Below are 20663 nucleotides of genomic sequence, written 5' to 3' on the forward strand. Positions count from 1 at the left end.
AATAAGAAAAGGTATCTAAAGTTTAGTCTAAAAAAAATGTTAAAGAAAAATTAGAAAAACAAGAAAGAGAGAGAGAGAGAGTTAGTGAGGGAGTGAGGAATTAGGGCGGGAAACACTAAAAGGAAAACGTCACTCATTCGCCATGTGGGCAAACAAAAATTTCTAATGTGATTTTCCGCCATAGCTGGCTCTAGCCGGGGGATAGCCTCTCCTGGCGCTTCTGGGATCTCTGCGTTTTAGTGCAATTTTAACAAATTTTACAAACACACCGAGGAGGAGGAGGAGGAGCAGGAGGAAAGTGGAGGAAAAAGAGCCACAAGGGCCTTGCCTTTATGATTTGATTTTTCGCTTTGTGCTCTCGCTCCCTTGCTCCCCCTCGCTCCTACACTCCAATTCCCATTTTCCCCAAATATATATATATATATACAGGAGGTGGGGAGGGGGGGGGGGGGGGGGGGGAGGGACATTATAAACTTATCATAAAATAAAGTTAGCAGCTATTCAAACCGCAAATTTTTGCAACGACTCGTTATTAAATCACCAGGTGTGCGAATATGTGTGTTTATGGGTGTGTACTGTGTGTGTGTGAGTTTGTGTGTAGAAAACTTAACAAAAGCAAAAATATTAAAAAGAAACACACACACACTCACACACACTTCCGGAAGGAGGTTGAAAACTGCAGGCAGCTGCACAAAATGGCTGCGACGGAACGGAAAATGTGAACAAGCTAAACGAAAAGTCGATTTTCCAAGAAGGCCAGAGTCTATTCGAATTGAAAGTTACTCTACAATGGGAGTTGGAAGAGAGGTTAGAGATTTAAGAGAGATCTAAGACAACAAATTATTATTTTAAGTCTTAAAATAAGTAGAAAATGATTAAGTATCAGAGAATATTGTATAAAATAGGTATAAAAACAGGCTTAAAAAGTGGAAAAGTGGATAAAATTAAGATTTTAGAGAAAATAGCTTAAATTATAGTCAAAATTATTATTCAAAGTCTTGAAATAAGTAGAAAATAATTCAATATCATCAAAAATAGTATCAAAAAGGATTAAAAACAGGCATAAAGGAAGCATAAAAAGGGTTAAAAAAAGATTAAACTATGATTTTAATTATTTCGCTTAAATTATGGTTTAAAACACTCCCAATTCCCAAAAATTAATCCCAAAACCGCCAAAAACTACCTCTAATTATAGCTCTTTTTGCCAAAGAAACTAAAAAGATTTTATTTAATCCTGGAACATAGATCCTTCCTATCCCTAACTCCTAACTCCTAGCTCCCAACTCCTTACTCCTTCTATAAACACAAAATTGTAAGTAATCCTTATACATATCCTTGTTTTTTTTGTTTTTTTTTTAGAAACACTTTTGTTGCATTTTAATTTGCCTCAAAGGGAAGTTGGCAGGGAAGTCCCGAAGTCTGTCCTGCATGCCATTTTGAATAATGAATTTTTGCATATGCCGGGATAAGCCAGGATATGGCCAGGATTTCCATTATTTTCAGGGTATACAAAAAGGTGGAAAGGACAGGTGGTAGAGTGGCATGAAAGTGGAATGAAAGGGTAGAGAGGGAGGGGGAGAGGAGGGGGGGAAACATTGTCAAGCCAAAAAGCAGCAGCGTTGACATTTTCTCAACTTAATTAATTTTTGGCTGGTGGCACGGCTAATACGCACACACATACACTGCCAGCCATAATTATATGTATGTGCCTCCCCCCCCCCCAGCCTCCCTCCCAGCCTCCCTTCCAGCCTCCCCCCTTTGACTTTGGCACTTTTGTTTCAGTTTTCGACTCGAATACTTTGGCTTTTGATTGAATTTTCGGAAGCAGCTGTAAGGAGCCTGAGAACTAATACTTCCGATTGCAATTTCCAATTAAAATTGAAGAAACAGCGGGCCATAAATTAAACAAGATGGCGGCCTAAATGATTTATGAGAGAAAGGCGAAAGGAGCTGGAAGAGTCCTTGGCAATGGCAGTGGCATTGGCTCTGACTCGAAACTCATGAGTTCATAAAGGACTTTATTAGTAAATAAAATGCCGTGAAATACAAACAAGATGGGAGAGAGCTAAGCCGGCCGTAGGCCATTCGCTCCATTGTCCTTGGCAGGTCCTTGCTATGGGATCCTGTTGTGCCCCTTTTATCCTTTATCCTGCTGCCGTTGCACTCAAGACCGCTTTTGTGAACTGTGCTATTATGCAAATCGCTCCCTCCTCTCCTCTTGAGCATCTGGAATGTCGATGCACAACATCCTACCAACAACAACAACAACAATAACAACTATAAGAGCTATATCCTGACAACAACAACAACAACAACTACAGCGACTTAAGTGGATTACAGCGGCAACTTGTTGGCTGAGATTCCCCCGGAGATGGCCCGGGTTCAGTGTTCAATAAACACACTATCCCTTCGAGAAAGAAAGAGCCGCAGGATAAGAGGCATGTCCTGTCCTCACATCACTGCAAATAATTGTTTATAAAAATTATTATTTATTAATTATTTATTTAATTAATTATTTAAAAAAAAAAATAACTTTTCTTCAGATATCCTTCAACTTTGTTGACTTTTCTCTCCAAACTGCCCTCTAATTTTCTCTCAGTGTCCTCTACTTTTCGGCAGATGAGCCTCGAGGAGCTGGCTCTTGCCGACTTATGGATTTTCCATTCCAGCCAGGACCTCCTTCTCGCACCAGAGCCATTATCGACGAGCAAGGATATCGCATAAGGATATCGGGGGATATCTAGGGATATCTAGGGATATCTAGGAGAGAGGAGGGAAGAGGAAGCTGGCGATGAGCAGCAATTAGCCAACGGCTTCTCGGGCCAAGGAATGTTTTGTGAGATTGCCTTTGGAGTCCTTTGGCGAGTAGTCCTTGTTCTGCACATAATTTAAAACTCTCGCCCAAGTGCAATTTAAAAAGTTTTTAGCTCGCCAGCTCAGAAATTGTTTTCATTCCTTGTCGTCGTCCTTAGTCCTTGGTGTCCTTTTGGCTCCTGTTTCCGCGCAAATAATAACTTCCGCCCGAGCTGGTTTTCACTAAAAAATGAAATGATTACAAAACAGGACCAAGCAGGACCTAGCAGGACCTTATTCTTGAGTCTAGAAACTTTTTGGCAAAGAAATAATTAGTATCCTGGAGGATGGAGAAGCGAATATACCCTTTCTAAGGATCAAATGCCAGGTATTGCCAAGACTGAGAGGCTGAAGGAAAAGTTTCCCCAAGGAATCTGGAATATATGGCCACACCCCCTTGCCCCCCTGGCCATCCCCCTCCAGGCTAAGGATAACCATTATCCTTATATATCCTTGTGCTAATAAGAACAACAAATAACACGCTACACCTCTCACTCTCTCTCTCTCCTAAAAGCGACATAAATAAATAACATCTATTATCCTTAACCGCCCACTGCCCCACGGCACTCGAGGGTTAAGCGAGCCACGCCCACTTGATAGTTTTCTCCTCCAGACTCCTTCATTTTCAGTCGATGGAGCGCGAAGAGCACTTTCTCCCCACCCCCCTCCTACTCAAAAACTTTTTCGAGTTGATCGAAAAATAAAGAGCAGTTGGGAGAGGGAAGGAGGGAGGGTGGCAACCCTACCAATTCATTATGTTGTATGACAACTCTCTTTTATTTTTTGGCCAAAAAACAAATCGTGCGGAAAAGTTTAAGGAAAACTCGTGAAAAGAAAATCAAAGTGCTGGCCATTAATTACAGCAATTTTTAAGGAATGAAAGGGGTTAAGAAGGGTTAAGAGTGACTTTTCATTTAATTTTCTTCTAAAAAATAAAAGCCTAATCTAGAAAAGCCAATTAAATGGTAGTTTCAGTGACAGAAATAGCTTCATTGCCAGTTGAACTCATACCACCATTTCTACTGGTACTGGCACTTCCACTTCCGTTTCCGCTTCCAATGCCAGCCATTAGATTAACTCAATCGGAGTGGCCACTGGCCACTGGCCACTGGCACTGTGTCATGCATTTTTCATGACCTGCCACCAGCTCAGCTCAGCTCAGCCCCAGCTGCTCAACTAAATTAACAAAATCAATCATCATCAGAGTGCCTGCCGGGGACAGGTGGCATGCAGAGAGAGAAATGGGCTGTTTTCTGTGAGAATTATGGAAATTATAAGCTATTTTGTGGGTCTAACGAGTAATACTAAGAGCGAGTAGCGAGTTATTCATTCTTATTTGGACTTTATGGAAAGAATTTGCATGAAATGGAAATAAAAATACAGAAAATACAAAGAGGATTAACAAATACAAAGTTTCTGGCTCTTCTGTGCAACTATATCGAGTGCTAGTTGTGATCTAGCGAGTAAAACCAGCGAGTAGTGATGGTCTTCCATCAATGTCATGAGTAGTAAGCGAATATTTCCTTCTAAGTTGGACTTTGTGGAAAGAATTCGCATGAAATGCAAATAAATATAAACAAAAAACACAAAAAATAAAAAAAACTGAGACTCTAGCGAGTAAAACCAGCGAGTAGTGATGGTCTTCCTTAAACGCCATGACTAGTGAGCGAATATTTCTTTGATTTTGTTGATAAAATTATTAAAAATACTTATAAATAGTACTTCTTCTGAATAAAAATGACTCTATTCAGACCCCTTTTTTCCCAGTGCATCCTTACCCCATAATCCATGCAACATATGTTGCTTTTCTCGCAACTTGGCTCTAAAAATGAGCATAAAAAATGGGTTAGAATGAGAAAATATTAGAAACGCTTTGGAATACAAACGGCTATCGTTATTCCAGCCCATACATCATTCGAAAAATTGAATTTGAAAAGTAAGGAGACTTGAAAGCGATTTCTAAGAAGCAAGATTGCTAATATCAAGTATACGCCTTGGTGTACCAGAAGTTTAAATTTCAAACTCGGGACTATTTTTTAATTATGGCAGTGTCGGAAACTCTTTGGCAGCAGGGTTTGTTGTTTCCTCCTCTCCACCCCCCCTCCCCTTTTTTTTGTCACATTTTTAGTGCACACATGCCACGCCCCTGCCGCCTACCGCCTCTTTATGTGAAGTTTTTAATTAACTGCCTTACAAAGATTTCCCTTCTTCCGGTACATTTTTTTTTCTTTTTTTATTTATTTTCTGTTGCCACAAATTGACATTTTTTTTGGAAGGAAGGGGGCAGCCACTACCTTTTTTGTCCCCCACTTTGTTGGATTTTTGGCCATTTTTTTCGTCCTCCTCGTTGGCGGAATTTAATAAGCCAGAAATGCCTCCGCCGAACCGAAATAAATTTGAAAAATCAGCAAACTGCTGGCGTTTCGCTAATTAAAGTCTCTCCCTCTCCCTCTCACTCTTGCCTCCCTTTCTCTCTATTTTTTTTTTGGGAGGAACTCCCTCTAAAATACTGAAAGCATATGGCCACGCCCACCGCCCGCAGCTAATGACAAATGGTTGTCAGTTTGTCAGTTCTATTTTTTTTTTTTTTTTGCTGCAACAACTGCAGGCGTGTAGAAAGAGATGGCCATAAAGGACAGAGAAAGAGATGGAAAAACTTTCTTTTTTTTGGGAGCAGAGGCACCTATTTTCAGAGGCCAAAAGGGCAAACCAGGGAGTTCTTTTCAAATGAATTGGAAGTAATGAATGGTGGGGTTACAAAAAAAAAAAAATAATAAAAATTTCTAGAGGAGAGAGGAGAGAAGAGGAGTGGGGAGTGGGGGGAACTAGAGCCAACAGCTGGCTGGCCTGTGCAATTAACTGTAAAAATGCTGTCACAATATTTAAAAGTTTTAATTGTTTGTTCAATTGCAATTGCAATTCCAAACTGGCGCCCAACTTTGCACTTTGTGTTTGTCTCTCCAACTCTCTCTCTATCTCTTTCTCTGTCTCTTTCTCTATCTGCCTCTGTCTGTATGTTATTTTAAAGTTGATTCCGTCAAAAGTTAAATAAAATAAAAACAAAAAGAAAGAATTAAAAATGAAAAGTGCAACTTCTCTGACTTTTGTTGCAAGTACAAAAAAAAAAAAAAAACCCAAAAAAAAAAAAGGGAAAAATAATTCAACATGAATATATCGCATTTCATGGAGTCATACATCACATCAACCAGCAGGAGGGGAGGAGTGGGGGCGTGGGGGGCGTGGCCGGCGGCAAGTGACAGCACTAACATAAACCACAATAATATCCAAAGTCATGAAGGAAGTAACCAAGTGTGAATTTTCGGTTTATGCCTTGCGAACCCCAACCCGACCGTTGCTTTCCCCCCACTTTCCCTCGGGCCATGTTCTTCCCTTCCCTGTCCCTCTTCCTGTTTCTGTTCCTGCCTGGGTCACTATTATATATATAACTATACTCTATACTCTATATATATATATAATAGAGGTTTATATAGTTGGGTTCTAACTCTTGGCCAGGTTGGCTTGGTTTTGTTCACTTTTTTAGGAATTAAGTTTAAAAATTAAGTTCTTTTTCAAATTAGTAGATAGTTTATAACCTAAGCTTAGCTATAAGTAAATAGAATTAACATTTTGCAAAAAAAAAACTAATAATACTACGCTTTTTAGTAGTCCTTGGTATATTTTATATATACTTAAAATAAATATTCTGCACAAGATTTAAATCCTAGAGTTTATAAAAAATATTCCAAATATCTTAAACATTTTACCATTAAATTGAACAAAATGATTAAAGATTTTAAGGAAAATATATATATTTTAAAGTAATGTATCTCATTTTTGGTATAAATCTTTGGTATATAGTATTTTTCAAGTTTTTTTTATGTTTTTAGCAAATATTTAAATATTCAAATACTTTCTTACTTTAATACCTTATTACTATTATTATTTTATTATTATATTTTATACTTAATTTTAAACAAGTTTGATTTAAAGGAATTGAACTAAAATAAATTTAAATATTATAGTATTTATAGTATTTGTAGTATTATAGAATTTTAAGAACCTAACCTCTTTAAATACCTTCCTTATAGGGTATAATCTAGTCTATAGAACCCAAAACCCTCCAAGCCAGGACTCACAGTGGGGCTCATTGTGGCTCGATTCCTGTATTTTCTTCTTCTTCTTTTTTTTTCGAGTTCATCCGGTGGTCCGGGCAGCCCCCCTTTTCCTGCGCCACTGGCCGCTTGGCTGGGCACCCCTTGCAGTTGTTTTATTTGCGCTTCCGTTTCGCGGACAGTTTGCTTTGCTGTTTTTACTTCATTTCTCTCCTTTTTTTTTTTTTCTTTTTTTTGCATTTTTTTTTTCATTTTTTTTGCTCCATCTTTTTCGCTCCCCATCTAACTGTCTCTGTCTGTCTGTTTTTTTCTTTTTAGTCCTTTTCGTCCTGTTATTTTTACGTAGAACAGAAAAATGTTGCAACAAAACATTTACGACGTCATCGTTTCACAATTTCTGTGTTGCCGCAGGGGGGGGTGGAGGGGGTAGCTCCCTCCTGGTGGCCCAGAATATTTGTTGGTGTGTGTGTGTTGTGTGTGTGTGTTTCTTGGAATAAAAATTGTTGTTGTCGCTCTGGTTCCTCATGTTGTTGTACAAGGCCTCCACCCCCGTAGTGGCAAAAAAAAAAAGAAAAAAAAACGAAAATAAAATAGTGGTAGCGGGGAGCCAAACCTTGTGTCATTTATCATGCATTTCCACTTTTGGCTTCCGTCGACCGGGACGTGGCCCGCACAGACGGACAGGCGGACGGACAAGCGGACAGGCGGACAAGCGGACAGACGGACAAGCGGACAAATGGACAAGCGGAGGGACAGTAGTTGGCTCCCCAAGAAAAAGTCAGTTGAAATGAAAAAGCGAGACTGAGGCTTTAAACAGAGAGTGTTATCAGTGAAATTTTTTAGTTTAGTCATCTTTTAGAAGAGAACTTTTTAAAACTAATATTTATTTAATTAAAAACTAGAAATTTGTGAAGATTTTCAACCAACTCTTTGAAATTAGAAGCCTTTTTAAGGACTAGACTTGTAAGAACTCATATTCCTGGGCTATAAGATACCCGGAAAACTGCTTTCTTATTCCTCCACTGCTTGCTTGAGATCTAAAAGCACTGCTTAGTTTCTTTTTAACAAAAATAGTCTATTTTCGGGACAAAAACCAACAAATAGAACTATTTTAAGACAAAATAAATAGCCAAGCCATCAGTGCCATGCTTTTTCAGCCAAAATATCTAGTTTATGGTCAAAAAAAAAAAATATAAATAAAAGCGCATATCTCATCTATTTTAATTGATGATAATTTTCAACAGAAATGTACATCTAATTAGTAAATAAAATAAACAGAATTGGAATTCCATTCGCCATTAAAATTTATCATTCAAGCATATTGCTTACATATGTTGCTATTCCATTTCATTTTTCATTTAATTTGAAACGAATATTAATATTTTCAAATATGCTTCAACTATTTTTATGTCAATTTCGATGCTTTTTTCTGTGAGAATTGTGGAACAAATGAAGCTGAACACAAATCATAGACAGACTAGGACGACAGACGACCAATTTATGCGTTTTCATTTGCTGGACGATTGGCTTTCGGGCGTCCTCTTCTCTCCTGCCGCCCTCAGACTCGTTTTATTTCCGAAAAGTTTCCATTTCCGGTTTGCGAAAGTGAGGGGAAGTCTTTAAACGGAATTGAAAATTAATCAAAACGAGCGGCCCATCTCGCTCTCTTCGTTAAATTCATTTCCGTTCGTGTCTTTTTCAGAGTTGACAAGTCATTGGAGGGAGGTTTTGGTTTGAAATAGTCTCCCGAGATGGCAGTTTTAGTGACTAGAGGTCTCTAGAAGCGCCCCCCTTATTAAAACTACCATAACTATGTGTGTGTTTTGTGTGTTTTATTATCGTTAGCAAACATATTTCGATTTGATATTCAAACATAGATAGAAAATCATTACAAATGCTCAGTGTAAAAAAGATAGCAGCAGATAGTTCGCTTTCAGATGGGTTGCCTTCTTAACTCGCTTCTTGTTGATCCATCGAGTGTTTAGAGTGTGTGTGTGTGAGATATCAGAGCAACTCTGCGATAGAGCAGGGTGTAAGTGGGTGTGAGTGGGTGTAGATTCATTAATCATCGATTCATTGGCTCGCTTACTTCTGTTTCAATGGCAGATCCTGCAAAAAAGGGGTGGCCCAGGATACTCCATTGATCTGTAGTGTCTTACTGGAACTAAGATTAGAACCAGTTCAGTGTAGGGTATCGCTTAGTGTGCTCAGTTTTCCGTTCCTTCGTTGTTTCGTTGATACAGAGAAGATCAAAGGTTGGATCAGTGCGTTGTTGAAACAAATCATATCATAATGGTCGAATAGTGTGTCTTGATTCTTGCCTTGCGCATCAGTAGAGTGTAGTTTCCCATTGTTGGCTAAAGAGAGGAAGTTTTGGATCCAAAGTGTAGACTTAAGTAATCGTCTCCTTTGCAGTTCAACTCGTGTTTCAGTTCGTATGAAAATTATCAGCAGTTTTCAGCAAATAGTTTAGTAAGATTTATCAGCATTACTCTTCATATGTTCCAGCACCAGGTCTCTCCAGATCTCCAGATCAGATGTCAGTCGTTGGCCTTCGGACTGCTGCCGCCTCAGCCTCCAAGTTCCGCAGCAACATAGAACTCTTCAGCATCCGCGACAACAGGATTCTTCGGCTTCCGACGAACAAACAGGTTCAGGGGGGGGGAGGTTGGATGGCTCTCCAGTATTCTTCTCCAGACGTGCCGAATACGATCCGAAAGTAGTGTCCTTTTAACGAAAAACATGGTTGAGAGTGTGATGATTTTGTTTGCTCCAGTGTTACCGAAGCTCGGCGTTTAGTGTGCCCGTTCTGGCTCAAAAGCAAGAACGCGGCATCGCAATGATAACGGATTAACTTGTTCATTGCGTTAAAAGAGAGAACAAAATTTGACTCAAAGTGTAGACTGTAGAGTGGAGAGTGTAGAGTTGTAGTGTAGAGTGTACTATTCTGCTGTCTCAGTCATATCGTTTTCATTCTTTTCCATTTCCTCATTTTGTTGGCAAGTGTAGCGCAGAGTGTCTTCTGTGTTCTGTGCATTCTTCAGTTCCTGTGTGCGGTTGTCCTCGGCATTGAGTGCGACATCTAGTGTCTCCAGTGATTCCTTTAGCTCCGTCAGTTGCTCTTTATCCTTTGATGCCTCCTGCTCCTCCGGTTCCTCTTGCTCCAGTAACTGCTGCTGTGCCTCCTCGAACTCTTCATTCTCCTCATCTTCATCATCGTCCTCCTCTTCATCATCATCCTCATCCTCATCCATGAGGTCCTGATTGTAAGCATCGTAGAAGAAACTATCATCCAGTTCGTCCTCCTCGGGCTCCTGCGGATTCTTGATGTACTCCTCGCGAGTCCTTGGCACAATGATGCCATGCCGGCGCGCCTCCTCGCTCGACTCCAGCGCCTGCTGGCGTATTATCTCCTCGTACTCCTTGTCCTCGCCCTTCGTCTCCAGCCAGCGGCGGTACATGAGGGCCGCCTCCACATTGGCCGGCGACGAGGTGTTCGGCTCGTTCAGCAGCGATATAACCGATAGCAGTATGGTCCGGACGGTCTGGGCGGGATTCCAGCGCTCGCACGGCAGTTCCCCGCTATTCGTGTTGTCCGTCGGCGGGTGCAGGATCGAGATGCACAGCGTGCCGCTGGTATAGACGTTCGGATGCCAGACCTTCGTCTGGAAGCATAGGGTCGGCGGCGAATAGGGGTAGTCGTTGGGGAACTTCATGGTGGCCTTGAAGTATCCGCCCTCGTACAGGGTGTCGGGGGGGCCGAAGATCCCCACCGCCCACTCGAACAGGTTGTTCTCGTCGATCAGGTCCACGGTGAAGCCCTCCACCATCTGTTCCTGGAGCCGTTTGTATTCGAGGGCCAGGGCCCTCTTGGCCATGCTAGAGCTGTAGGCCATTCTGGAATAAAGTACAGGAAGAAAGTGATTTTTTTATGCCACAAATATTTTTTTTTTTGTATTCACTTTTCAAGTCACGTTCTTTCCAAAGCACTTTTCTATATATTTCACTTCCGACTTTCTCCGAAATATACTTTCTTTTTCTTTTCCAAAAACAAAAAAAACTTTTCTCGAACGGACTATCTTTTTTGGAACTTTTTTTTAGGCCGAATCTTTATCACTTTTTGTTTTAGGTTTTTATTTATTTTTTTTTTGTATTTTTGTTTTTTTTTTTATATATTTTATATTTTATTGTTTTGGAAATATTATGTGTGGTGCTGCCGAGCTCCGGGACTGGAATGAAAAATATCCGGCCGTTCGTCAGGGAGTTGAAAATAAAACAGAGCCACAGCCTACTTTTTAAAAGTTTTTAACTTTTTCTACTTAGTTTTTTAAGCTTTTATCGATTAATTGATCAGTTATTTTAATCGAATTTCTACTTTCTTCTCTGTTTTCAGATAAAGGACATCTAAGAAACATCCTATCAGCTATAAGCCTGTCAGCCATGCGCAACAGGATGTCTCTGGCAGTACCCCTCCTGACCCTGGCGGTCCTCGCCAGCTGCGGCTACCACGTGGATGCCTACTCCAGTGCGTATACTTGATATTCTCTCTCTACATATTTTTATTTTTTTTATTTTAAAAAGATTTTGTTTAAAAAGTATAGAAGTATTTTGTCTAGAAATCCCTTGAAAAAGTTATTCCTTTCCAAGAAATAAAAAATTCATGCCTTCATCAAAACTCCATCATAGTCCAAGATACCTCAGTCTTTGATTCTTCGATTCTTCAGCAGGATTTATAATTTATTCTTTTTTATTTCTATTTTTATTTTTATTTTGATGTATATGTATATGATTTTGAACCTAAACTACCAACAACCTACAACCAACATAACCACCAAACATACACTGAAACAAAAAAAAAAAACAAACTAAAAAAAAATAACAAACATAAAGAGTATGGTCGTGGATGCGGCGATATCGGTTGCCTGCCAACCGAGGAGTGCGTCATCACCAGCGACTCGTGCAGCTACAACCAGAGGGACGGCAAGGACTGCGGCAACTATCCGACCTGTAAGCGAAAATCCGGATCCTCCAACAGCAGCCCCAACCTGGCCTCGCCCTCGGCCAATCCGTCAGGTATTTACGAAATGGACACTCACTTACCTTTGAACTTCTCATTGTGCGCCCCCGCCTGGGCGGAGTTGTCGGGCTTTTGTCATCGATTGGCATCGTGTTTGGTTCCCCCCCTCCGAAAAGCAGCTGCTTGCCTAAATCGTGCTTTAAATCGGTGGATTAGCGGGTTTTACAAATGAAAATTAATGAGCCCGACTTCGGTTCTCCGAAGAGCTTAGATGGCAGAGTTTTTCCCCAAAATAGATTTCTATGCAATTTATACCTAATTTTCTTTTATAATTTCTAACAAAAAAATATTCTCATTTATAGTTGTTTTTATACCCCATTTTATACCTAATTTTTATACCTAATTTTTTAGACCACTTTTTTATACCAAAAACTCTGCCAATCTAAACAACACAAATTCCAAAAAGAAAATCAGTTTATTTTTGTTTCTAATCTCTTTATGTTTTGGGCCCTTTTGTCTTAATTTTATGATCGGTTTTATGCCTATTTTTTGTTTTTTAAACAAAAAATCGCAGTGTCTAGAAAGTGTTTTATTTTTTAAGGCGATCACACAAGCACACCCTTACTCACACACACCTCCACACACACACACACACTCTTCTAATAAAACAACAAAAAGCCACCAACCCCACCTGCACCACCACCACCACCCAGAAAACCACACACTCCAAAACGCTTTTTGCCAACTCAATCAATTCAACAATCAATCAATCAAACAACCCAATCAATCAATCAATCAATCAGTCACTCGCTCGCTCGCTCATTCATCGCCTCATTCGCTCTAAATGGCTTCCAAAGTACTCGACTGAACTGAACGCTAAAAAAAAGTGCACCCCACCTGCCGCCCCCCTGCTGACGTTTTTCTCTCAAAATGGTCTTGTTCTGCAATGCATGAAGTATTGCATCTTTTTTTAGTTAATATACTTAAGATTGAGAACATATTTTACTTCAGTTTTGGTTTTTTTAAGACAGGTCTAAGCCTAAAAGGCCTAAATAGGCCCAAAAAACAGACAAGTTCAGGCTTTGAAAGGCAATTTTGTTTGAGATTTTAAGTTTCTGAGCTTCAGGCTTAAATATATCTACAGTTTATTTAATATATGTTTTTTAAATATTTATTTTTAATTCAATCTCAACAAAAGTTAAGAAAAAAGCAACTGCTTTCTTCTAAAAACTTTTAATTTGAAAGAAAAAACTCTTTTCTTTGTAAAAAATATTTTATTTGGATTCCTGAAACCAACATTTCTTATTTTTTAGTTTAAAATAAATATATATACTTAAATAAATATATTTTTTATTTTATACTAATTTTAAATCATAGTTTTCAAAAGCTATGAGTTCGATTTCAATTTAATATTTTTTATTCTCTCACAAGTCTCTTATTATTGTATTTTTTTTTATGAAAACACTGAGAGAAAAAGTTGGCAGACTGGGCAGAATCATGGCCTTAACCCATAAGACCCACTAACTAAGAAAACCATTGCTCTTTTTTTTTTTTTCTTCCTTGGATGCAAAAAAAAAAAAAAAACGAACTAACTAACTACTAACAGGATCGAGCTTGGGCCAAGGACCCGAGAACAATATCTTTGCACCCGCCTCCTCGAATCCCACGCTTAACACCTACACCTACAACAACAATAACAACCATCATCAGTCTAACGGTGACGGCATGGGGATGAACGGAAACGGAAACGGAAATGGTCATGGCCATGGGAATGGCAATGGCGGGGATCGGGATCGGGAGAGAGAAAAGAATAGCAACAGCATGAATACGGCGGGAGCAGCGGGAGCCAGCTCAACGGGCATCATCGATCCGCATTACGTGTTCGGGGCCAAGCACCACATGCCCATCATACCCAATATGCCCATCTTTCCGTACAACTCGCCCACGTCGGCGCCCTCGTTCCAACAGTTCCCCCAACCCAATCATCCAGGCAGCGTCCTCAATCCCGGCTACCCGATGCACGGCCTCCAGCCGGTGAACCCGTACAATCCGCCCTTCGTCTTCGGCCAGCAGCCCTTCTACGGCGGCCCGACCGGCGGCACTGGCGGCAGCGGTGTCGGCGGACCGCCCGGCTCCGGGGGCAGCGTCTCCGCCGGCGGCTTGGGTCTGCCCAGCTCAACGCTGGGCATCCTCGGAGGCGGCGGAGGCGGTCTGGCCCCCTACGGTAGCAACTATCAGGGCTACCAGAGCCAGCACTCGAATGCCAATATGTACAACAAGCCGCCGCCGCAGTATCAGAATCAAAATCAACAGAATCCCTACAACCGGCGCACCCAGGCTCATCCCTCGGCGGCCGGGCAGCTCGGCAGCTCATCCGGGCCTCTCCTGGTGGTCATGGTCCTGGCCATCGGACTAGTTCTTGGCCGGCTGCACACGTAATAGGCCACAGCGGAGCGGCAGTTTCAGTTTCGGTTTCGGTTTTAGTTCTCACTTTCCGTAGATTCTGATTCAAAAAAAAAAAAAAAAAAAAAACGCTACGACCATGATGTTACCCTGGAAAAATGCAAAAACCACAAGATCAAAAGGCTCAAAAGTCGGGCAACCATTTTCACTTCAAAACAAGGGGTTTTTTACTTAATTTTGTTGAGAAAATGACGGGAAATACAGGTTATATCTATACTTATACTTATATTTAAAAATAAGGCATAAAAGGTTACATATTTGATTGGAAAGTGCTCACTGTACTTATTCTTAACCTTAAACCTTTTATGTTTTCTCAAAAAATAACAAATTTTATTGATTTTTCCCCACAAGACTTGAAAATTCTATAATTCCTATGAATTTTATGGAAAAATGATAAAATGGAAAAATTCATAAAAGGTATAAAATGCTTAAAAATAATAATCTTTCTTCAAAATTCTATGAAATATATTCAAAAATTTCTAAAATGTCAAAAAAAAAAGAATTTCTCTTCCTTTTAATACCAAAATTCTTCTACAAAAGTTCTTTATAACAAAAAATTTAAAAAAAAAATTTTAATTGCTTTAAAATGTAAAAAATTGAACCCTAAAAGGTATAAAGAACTTCAAAATTAGTATTTTCTTTAAAAATGTATAAAAAAAAATATATTCAAACACAAACGCAACAAATGGAAAAAAGATATTTCATTACAATACAATATTTAAAAAAAATGAATAAAAATAAGCAAAATTATAAACTTTAATTATAAATAAGCAAAAGATAAACTCAAGAACTATTGGCTAAAAAATGGAAAAAACTCCAAAAGAAATAGGTATAAACATAAAAACAATTGGATTGGATTTTAATTAGGCCACTAATGAAATGAAATATCTAAAAAATATCAAGGTTTCAAGTTCGAAACTCTGTTTTTGAAAAATTGTTAAATATTTCCCACAAAAAAAAAATGAAAATAAGAAAAAAGTGAAAATGGAAGTCCTTCTGCGAGTTAAGCTTTTTATTTTATTTCAACTTATGATTTGAATTATTGTTTTTAAAGTTTAAATTTTATATTTTTAATATTTAATATGTGATGTCTTGTTTATTTTTTTTCGAATTTTGTGCTAAAAAGCAGGAGCAGTGGCAGTGACAGGGAATAATAGACTTTTTTGGGCCAAAAAAAAAAAGGCATAAAGTACTTAATGTTTAATATTAGCAGTAATTTAGTTTCAAAACAAACTAGAACTCTTTTTTTGTTTAGCCCTCTTGGCCAGTTTAGTGTTTTAATTACAGAATCAGTTGTTGCTGTTGTTGTTGTTGTTGTTGTTGTTTTCTGGCCTGTCTGGCACACACTTCGTATACGTAATTTCAATTTAATATTGTTGTAGAGAGAGAAGAGAGCAAAAAGCAAGAGAAAAGGATGGGATGGCAAAGGGGAGGGCATGGAGTTCATTTGTCAGTCAAGAGGAACTTTCATGGCGCCCCTCGTTCCCAAGGGCGCAGCAAGCTAGCTGCCTGGCTGGCTGGCTGGCTGGCTGGTTGCTCTTTTTTGCAGCTCAATTAAATTGGAATTTAATTTCGGGCTTAGACAGGAAGCCTCCGGTCAAGTCTGACCACTACACACATACTACATATAGACAGATACACAGATACACAGATACAAAGATGGAAAGATACACAGGCACACAGATAGATGGACACATGGGCAGTATGGCTGGTTGGCCAACAACTTTGATGTTAATTTCATTCTTTTTTTTTTTATTCACTCTGGATGCTGGGAATTTGCGGTCAGTAGTTCCGGAAATGCCAGCGATCCTACCAATTTTTAGCCGTTTCATGTTCCGCTGGCACTGCCACTGTCAGATACTCGGATGGATAGTGTTGTAGATACAAGATACGCATGTCAATCAAAACAAAAAAGATGCATAATGAGCTACATTTCGTAAAAAACTAAAGATATTTAAAAATTAAAAAATAAAACATACATATATTAGAGTGAAGAAGGCACCAAGTGCCCTCCGATTCAAGATCTTTTTTTTTTATCGTCATAATATATGTCATAATGTTATAATAATAATAAATAATTAAAATTAATCGATGAAGCAATTTAAAAATGGCATTTTAAGAATCGAAACTAGCCTAAGGTGTTTGAGAATCTTGAAACTAATGACTAAGAGAGAGAGAGAGCTGCTGGAGCTGCTGGAGAAATCAAAACTAGAACATGCATTTAAATTGCTGCTAAAAAATAATAAAAAAAAAAAAAACTAATTAAAAGAGAGCCCACTTATCATTTGGCCATCAGGACAAACTAATTATTTCCTTCAACGATCAGTGCAGAGAATATTTACTCCGTCCGTTTGCAGTTTTTTATGATTTTGTTTTTTTTGGCCATCGACTCAAAGCCATCTCTCGACCGGAATCTCACTTGTAAGCAGTATTAAACGGGGCCTGGTACTAACTGGAATCATTACTTAAGATAATACTAACTAGTAGACCCCCCCGACACCACATTCCCCCCCCCTAACAACTCGCATCCAACACGAAGGGCAGCAAACAATAAGTATTCGATTATAAACTAATCAAAAAAATAAATAATACAATTTGTAAATAGAAGTACTAAGTGTATGAGTGTGAGGCTAAACAATTAAAACATATATTAATTAATTAATTCATTAATTAATTAATTAATTACTAAAGGCAAAGACTTAACTTAAGCTTAAGGCCGACAAACTCAAAGTTGTGTAGATTTTAATGTTAAAAAAAAAGAAAAGAAAAGAAAGAAAGAGAAACCTAAGCTAAGAACTTTTCTTTTTTAATTGTTTTTTGTTTAATTTTTATTTAATTTTTTTATACATGTTTATTGTTTTTTTTTGTATCTCCATCGTTTTTTATGTTACCTTCCGCTTTGTGGCTAACCAAAAAAAAAAAAAACTGCTTTGCTGAAACTGCTTGCCAAAAAAAAAAAAAACAAAAAAAAATTATATAACAGAAGTGCATAGCCATAACTCATACGCCCCGAATGCACCGAGTGCCCCGCTACCAGATATGGGAGCCGGCGGCGGCGGCGGCAACAATCTACCGAACGGCGGCAGCGGTGGATACGGTGGTGGCTTCTCGGCTGGCGGTCATTCCCTCTATCCCAGTCTCCCCGGCGATAACGGCGGCGGTGCTAATGGCGGTGGCGGAGCAGCTCCCTACAATCCCTACGGCGGCTATCAGCCTCAGCAACCCGGCGGCTATAATCCCGGTGGCTACAACCCAGGCGGCTATCAGCCCGCACCCGGCGGATACCAACCCCGACCCGGCTACACGCCCCCGGCACCGGGCTATGAAAATAATGGAGGTGGAGGTGGTGGTGCCCAGAAACCCAAGGACAAGGAGGGCGGCGGCTTCTTCTCCAACTTCTTTTCGAATCCGGCGGTGAGTCAAGCGGTCTCCGGTATAATTGCAGGCCAGATAGCCAAGCAGTTGCAAGGTGGTGGTGCCAATGGCGGAGGAGGCGGCGGTGGAGCAGCAGGTGGTTACCAGCCCAGTGGCGGCTACCAGCCAAGTGGTGGCTATGGAGGCGGCGGCGGCGGCGGTGGCAGCTCTTCTGGCGGCGGTGGAAGCAGTCTCCTAACCGGAATCCTGGGATCCGTTCTATCAGGCGGTGGTGGCGGCAACGGTGGCGGCGGTGCTGGCGGCGGTGGTGGTGCCGGAAGTTTCCTGGGCAGCCTGCTCAGTGGCGGAAACAGCAATCGCGGCGGAAGTTCCGGCGGCGGTGGTGCCGGCGGTCTAGGCGAGATCTTCAACTCGAAAAACTTTGGTGGCCTCTTCAGCGAGAACCCCCGTAGCTCCAGTTCGAATTCCGGTTCGGATTCAAACTACGGCGGATCCAAAAGCTACCCCACCCAGGCACCTGGCAACTATTACGGCTAAAAAATCGAATGGAAATCACTTTTACTTTCACTCTTTTTTTTTTGCAACCATATTTTTTGGCAATATAATCAAATGAAGAACTTTCAACGAAATTTAACTCAAAAAACAGATACAATATTAGAAAGAAAAGAAATAAGAGAGAAGAATATGAATTAAAGGAGAATATATACCAGACAGCATAGGCATATTATACGTAAACTATAACGAAGATTATACAAATACAATACAATATATACAACTCGCATATATATATACCCGGGCCGATGAGAGCCAGACAGAGAGACAGACAGACAGAGAGACAGAGAAACAGAGAGTGTGTCTCTCGTAGAATTCCCCCAGAAACTAAATCTTTAATGTCAAAAAAAAAAAAAAACAAAGAAAAAATAAACCATTTGGAGTTCATTTGTAAATAGAATTAAAACTGAAATTATAAATTGAACAAGACAGCATAAATATACGTAAGAATTGAAAGCCAGTTTAAGGCACTTGTTGTTTTCATTCCATTTATTTGATTTTTGAAATATTTGTTGGTAAGTTTATGCCTTAAATAATTTAAAATTTTATAACTTATTCTGCGATCATAACTTTCCAAGAGCCGAGCTGGATGGCCGAGTGTAAGTAGATTTCTGCCAACTTTTGGAGTTTGTGGAAAGTTTTCTTCTGCCAGGCTCTCTCCAATTGCATTTCCCTTTCCACCTGTGGAAGTCCTTTGGATCCGTTTGGATCCGTTGGATGTTGTGGTCCACATATTCATTTTGGAGGTCCTTGGGGGTCCTGTTTTATGAAATTGTGGAAGAGAAACATTTTATTTGTCTTTATTTTTGTTATAATTACTTGTTTATTTCAAAATATTCCCTTTTTTTATACCACTTTTTATACCATTTAAGCTTAAGTTTTCACCTGCCAACTACTCTTATATTTTTATACCATCTACTACTTTTTATACCACTTTTTAAACCCCTTAATTGTCACCCCCAAAACTACGCCACTGTTCTGAAGCACCGTTAGTGGCATTTTGTTGCAGTTGCCAGTGTGGCAGTGCTGCCATTGCCACTACCAGTGTGGCTGTAGTTGTTGTTGCTGCTGCTGCTGCTGCACTGCAACAATATATTATTCGCTAAGCTTCTCAACTATGCAGCCACCCTGGCATCTGGGTGGCTTGGCCATTTGGCTTTGGCTCTGGTTAACCGACTACCGTTTTGTAATTTATTTAAGTAATAAAATAAATATATGTACGTACGTACATGGGCGCACCTGCCCATACACCGGCTGAAGACCTGAAGAGGCCCGCCGAAGAGCGTGGAGTGTGGAGGCAAGTGGCAAGTGGCAAGTGGCAAGGAGAGAGTGCACAGACATACACCCACACATACATGCCACATTGCAACGCAGGAGGACAAAAAGGACCAGGCTGCAGCTGAATCCCAGAGATGGGATGCGTTGGTGGGTTTGTTGTCAAGCGAAAGAGCGCCGGCACTTCAAGTGCTCGAAGCACCCACTTGGCCAAAGTGAATTTAGTGTCAAGTGCAGGAAAATGTGAAAAGCAGCTGCGAGTTAGTTTTTCATATTTAAGCAGCACTTCACCTAGCAGCAGCAGCAGCAGCAACAGCGGAAGCAGCAGCAACATCAATGCCTGAAAGCGACACACACTGATTCGTTGTCTTAACTTTCCTCCCCTCAGACTAATTTCACATTCCGACCAATTTTTTGTTTCTACTCATCGGGGAATGATTCCACAGATTTATAAAAAAAAGGCTATGCTTTCAATATGGGCAATTTTATACAGTATTTTATTCAGTATTTTTTACAACATTCTTAACATTATTTTATACAATATTTTAAACAATATTTTATGCAATATTTATAATATTTTATACAACGATTCCCCAACGATCTGCTATATTATCTGAAACAAAACAGTTTTTAGATTTTTACTCAAATTTGTTCGGCGGTCTCCATAGGCTACAGGAGCTACAGGACCACAGGGCTGCAGGGTTGCAGATCTATAGGCTACAGGAGCAACAAACTACGGGAGTTACAGGAGCTACAGGAGCTACAGACTACGGGAGCTACAGGCTACAGGGCTACAGGGTCCTGGAACCGGGCTACAGGCTACAGCAACCGGCTACAGGGTCCTGGAACCGGGCTACAGGCTGCAGCAACCGGCTACAGGGTCCTGCAACCGCGCTACAGGCTGCAGCAACCGGCTACAGGGTCCTGCAACCGCGCTACAGGCTGCAGCAACCGGCTACAGGGTCCTGGAACCGGGCTACAGGCTGCAGCAACCGGCTACAGGGTCCTGCAACCGC

General features: G+C 40.2%; 2 protein-coding genes and 1 long non-coding RNA gene across 8 annotated transcripts in view; 1 reads left to right on the forward strand and 2 right to left on the reverse strand.

Annotated features, from left to right (window-relative positions):
* The window catches only part of LOC6504520 (glycine-rich protein DOT1), an 87249-nt gene extending 68411 nt beyond the window's left edge, over positions 1–18838 (forward strand). Inside the window, exons 2-4 of one of the 4 annotated variants that reach the window (XM_032452378.2) lie at positions 11355–11490; positions 11856–12038; positions 13973–17456. In XM_032452378.2, the coding sequence (XP_032308269.1) occupies positions 11406–11490; positions 11856–12038; positions 13973–14421 (717 nt within the window). In that variant the 5' untranslated portion in view covers positions 11355–11405 and the 3' untranslated portion in view covers positions 14422–17456. Of the gene's footprint in view, positions 1–11354; positions 11491–11855; positions 12039–13972 lie in introns of all 4 variants that reach the window. The other 3 variants (XM_032452377.2, XM_032452374.2, XM_032452375.2) reach the window with 3 other exon arrangements.
* LOC6504392 (ubiquitin-conjugating enzyme E2 R2) lies at positions 8777–11212 on the reverse strand. The gene is made up of 2 exons (XM_001967024.3): positions 10928–11212; positions 8777–10862 (listed from the first exon to the last, which is right to left on the reverse strand). The coding sequence occupies exon 2, from the start codon at positions 10859–10861 to the stop codon at positions 9908–9910; it is 954 nt and encodes a 317-aa protein (XP_001967060.2). The 5' UTR covers position 10862; positions 10928–11212; the 3' UTR covers positions 8777–9907.
* The window catches only part of LOC116655128, a 45986-nt gene continuing 44000 nt past the window's right edge, over positions 18678–20663 (reverse strand). For all 3 annotated transcript variants that reach the window (XR_006507671.1, XR_006507672.1, XR_004310283.2), the window contains exon 8: positions 18678–19131. This is a non-coding gene — a long non-coding RNA (uncharacterized LOC116655128). The remainder of the gene's footprint in view (positions 19132–20663) is intronic.

This window comes from Drosophila ananassae, chromosome XR (assembly GCF_017639315.1).
Source record: "Drosophila ananassae strain 14024-0371.13 chromosome XR, ASM1763931v2, whole genome shotgun sequence".
NCBI classification, from domain to species: Eukaryota; Metazoa; Arthropoda; class Insecta; order Diptera; family Drosophilidae; genus Drosophila; species Drosophila ananassae.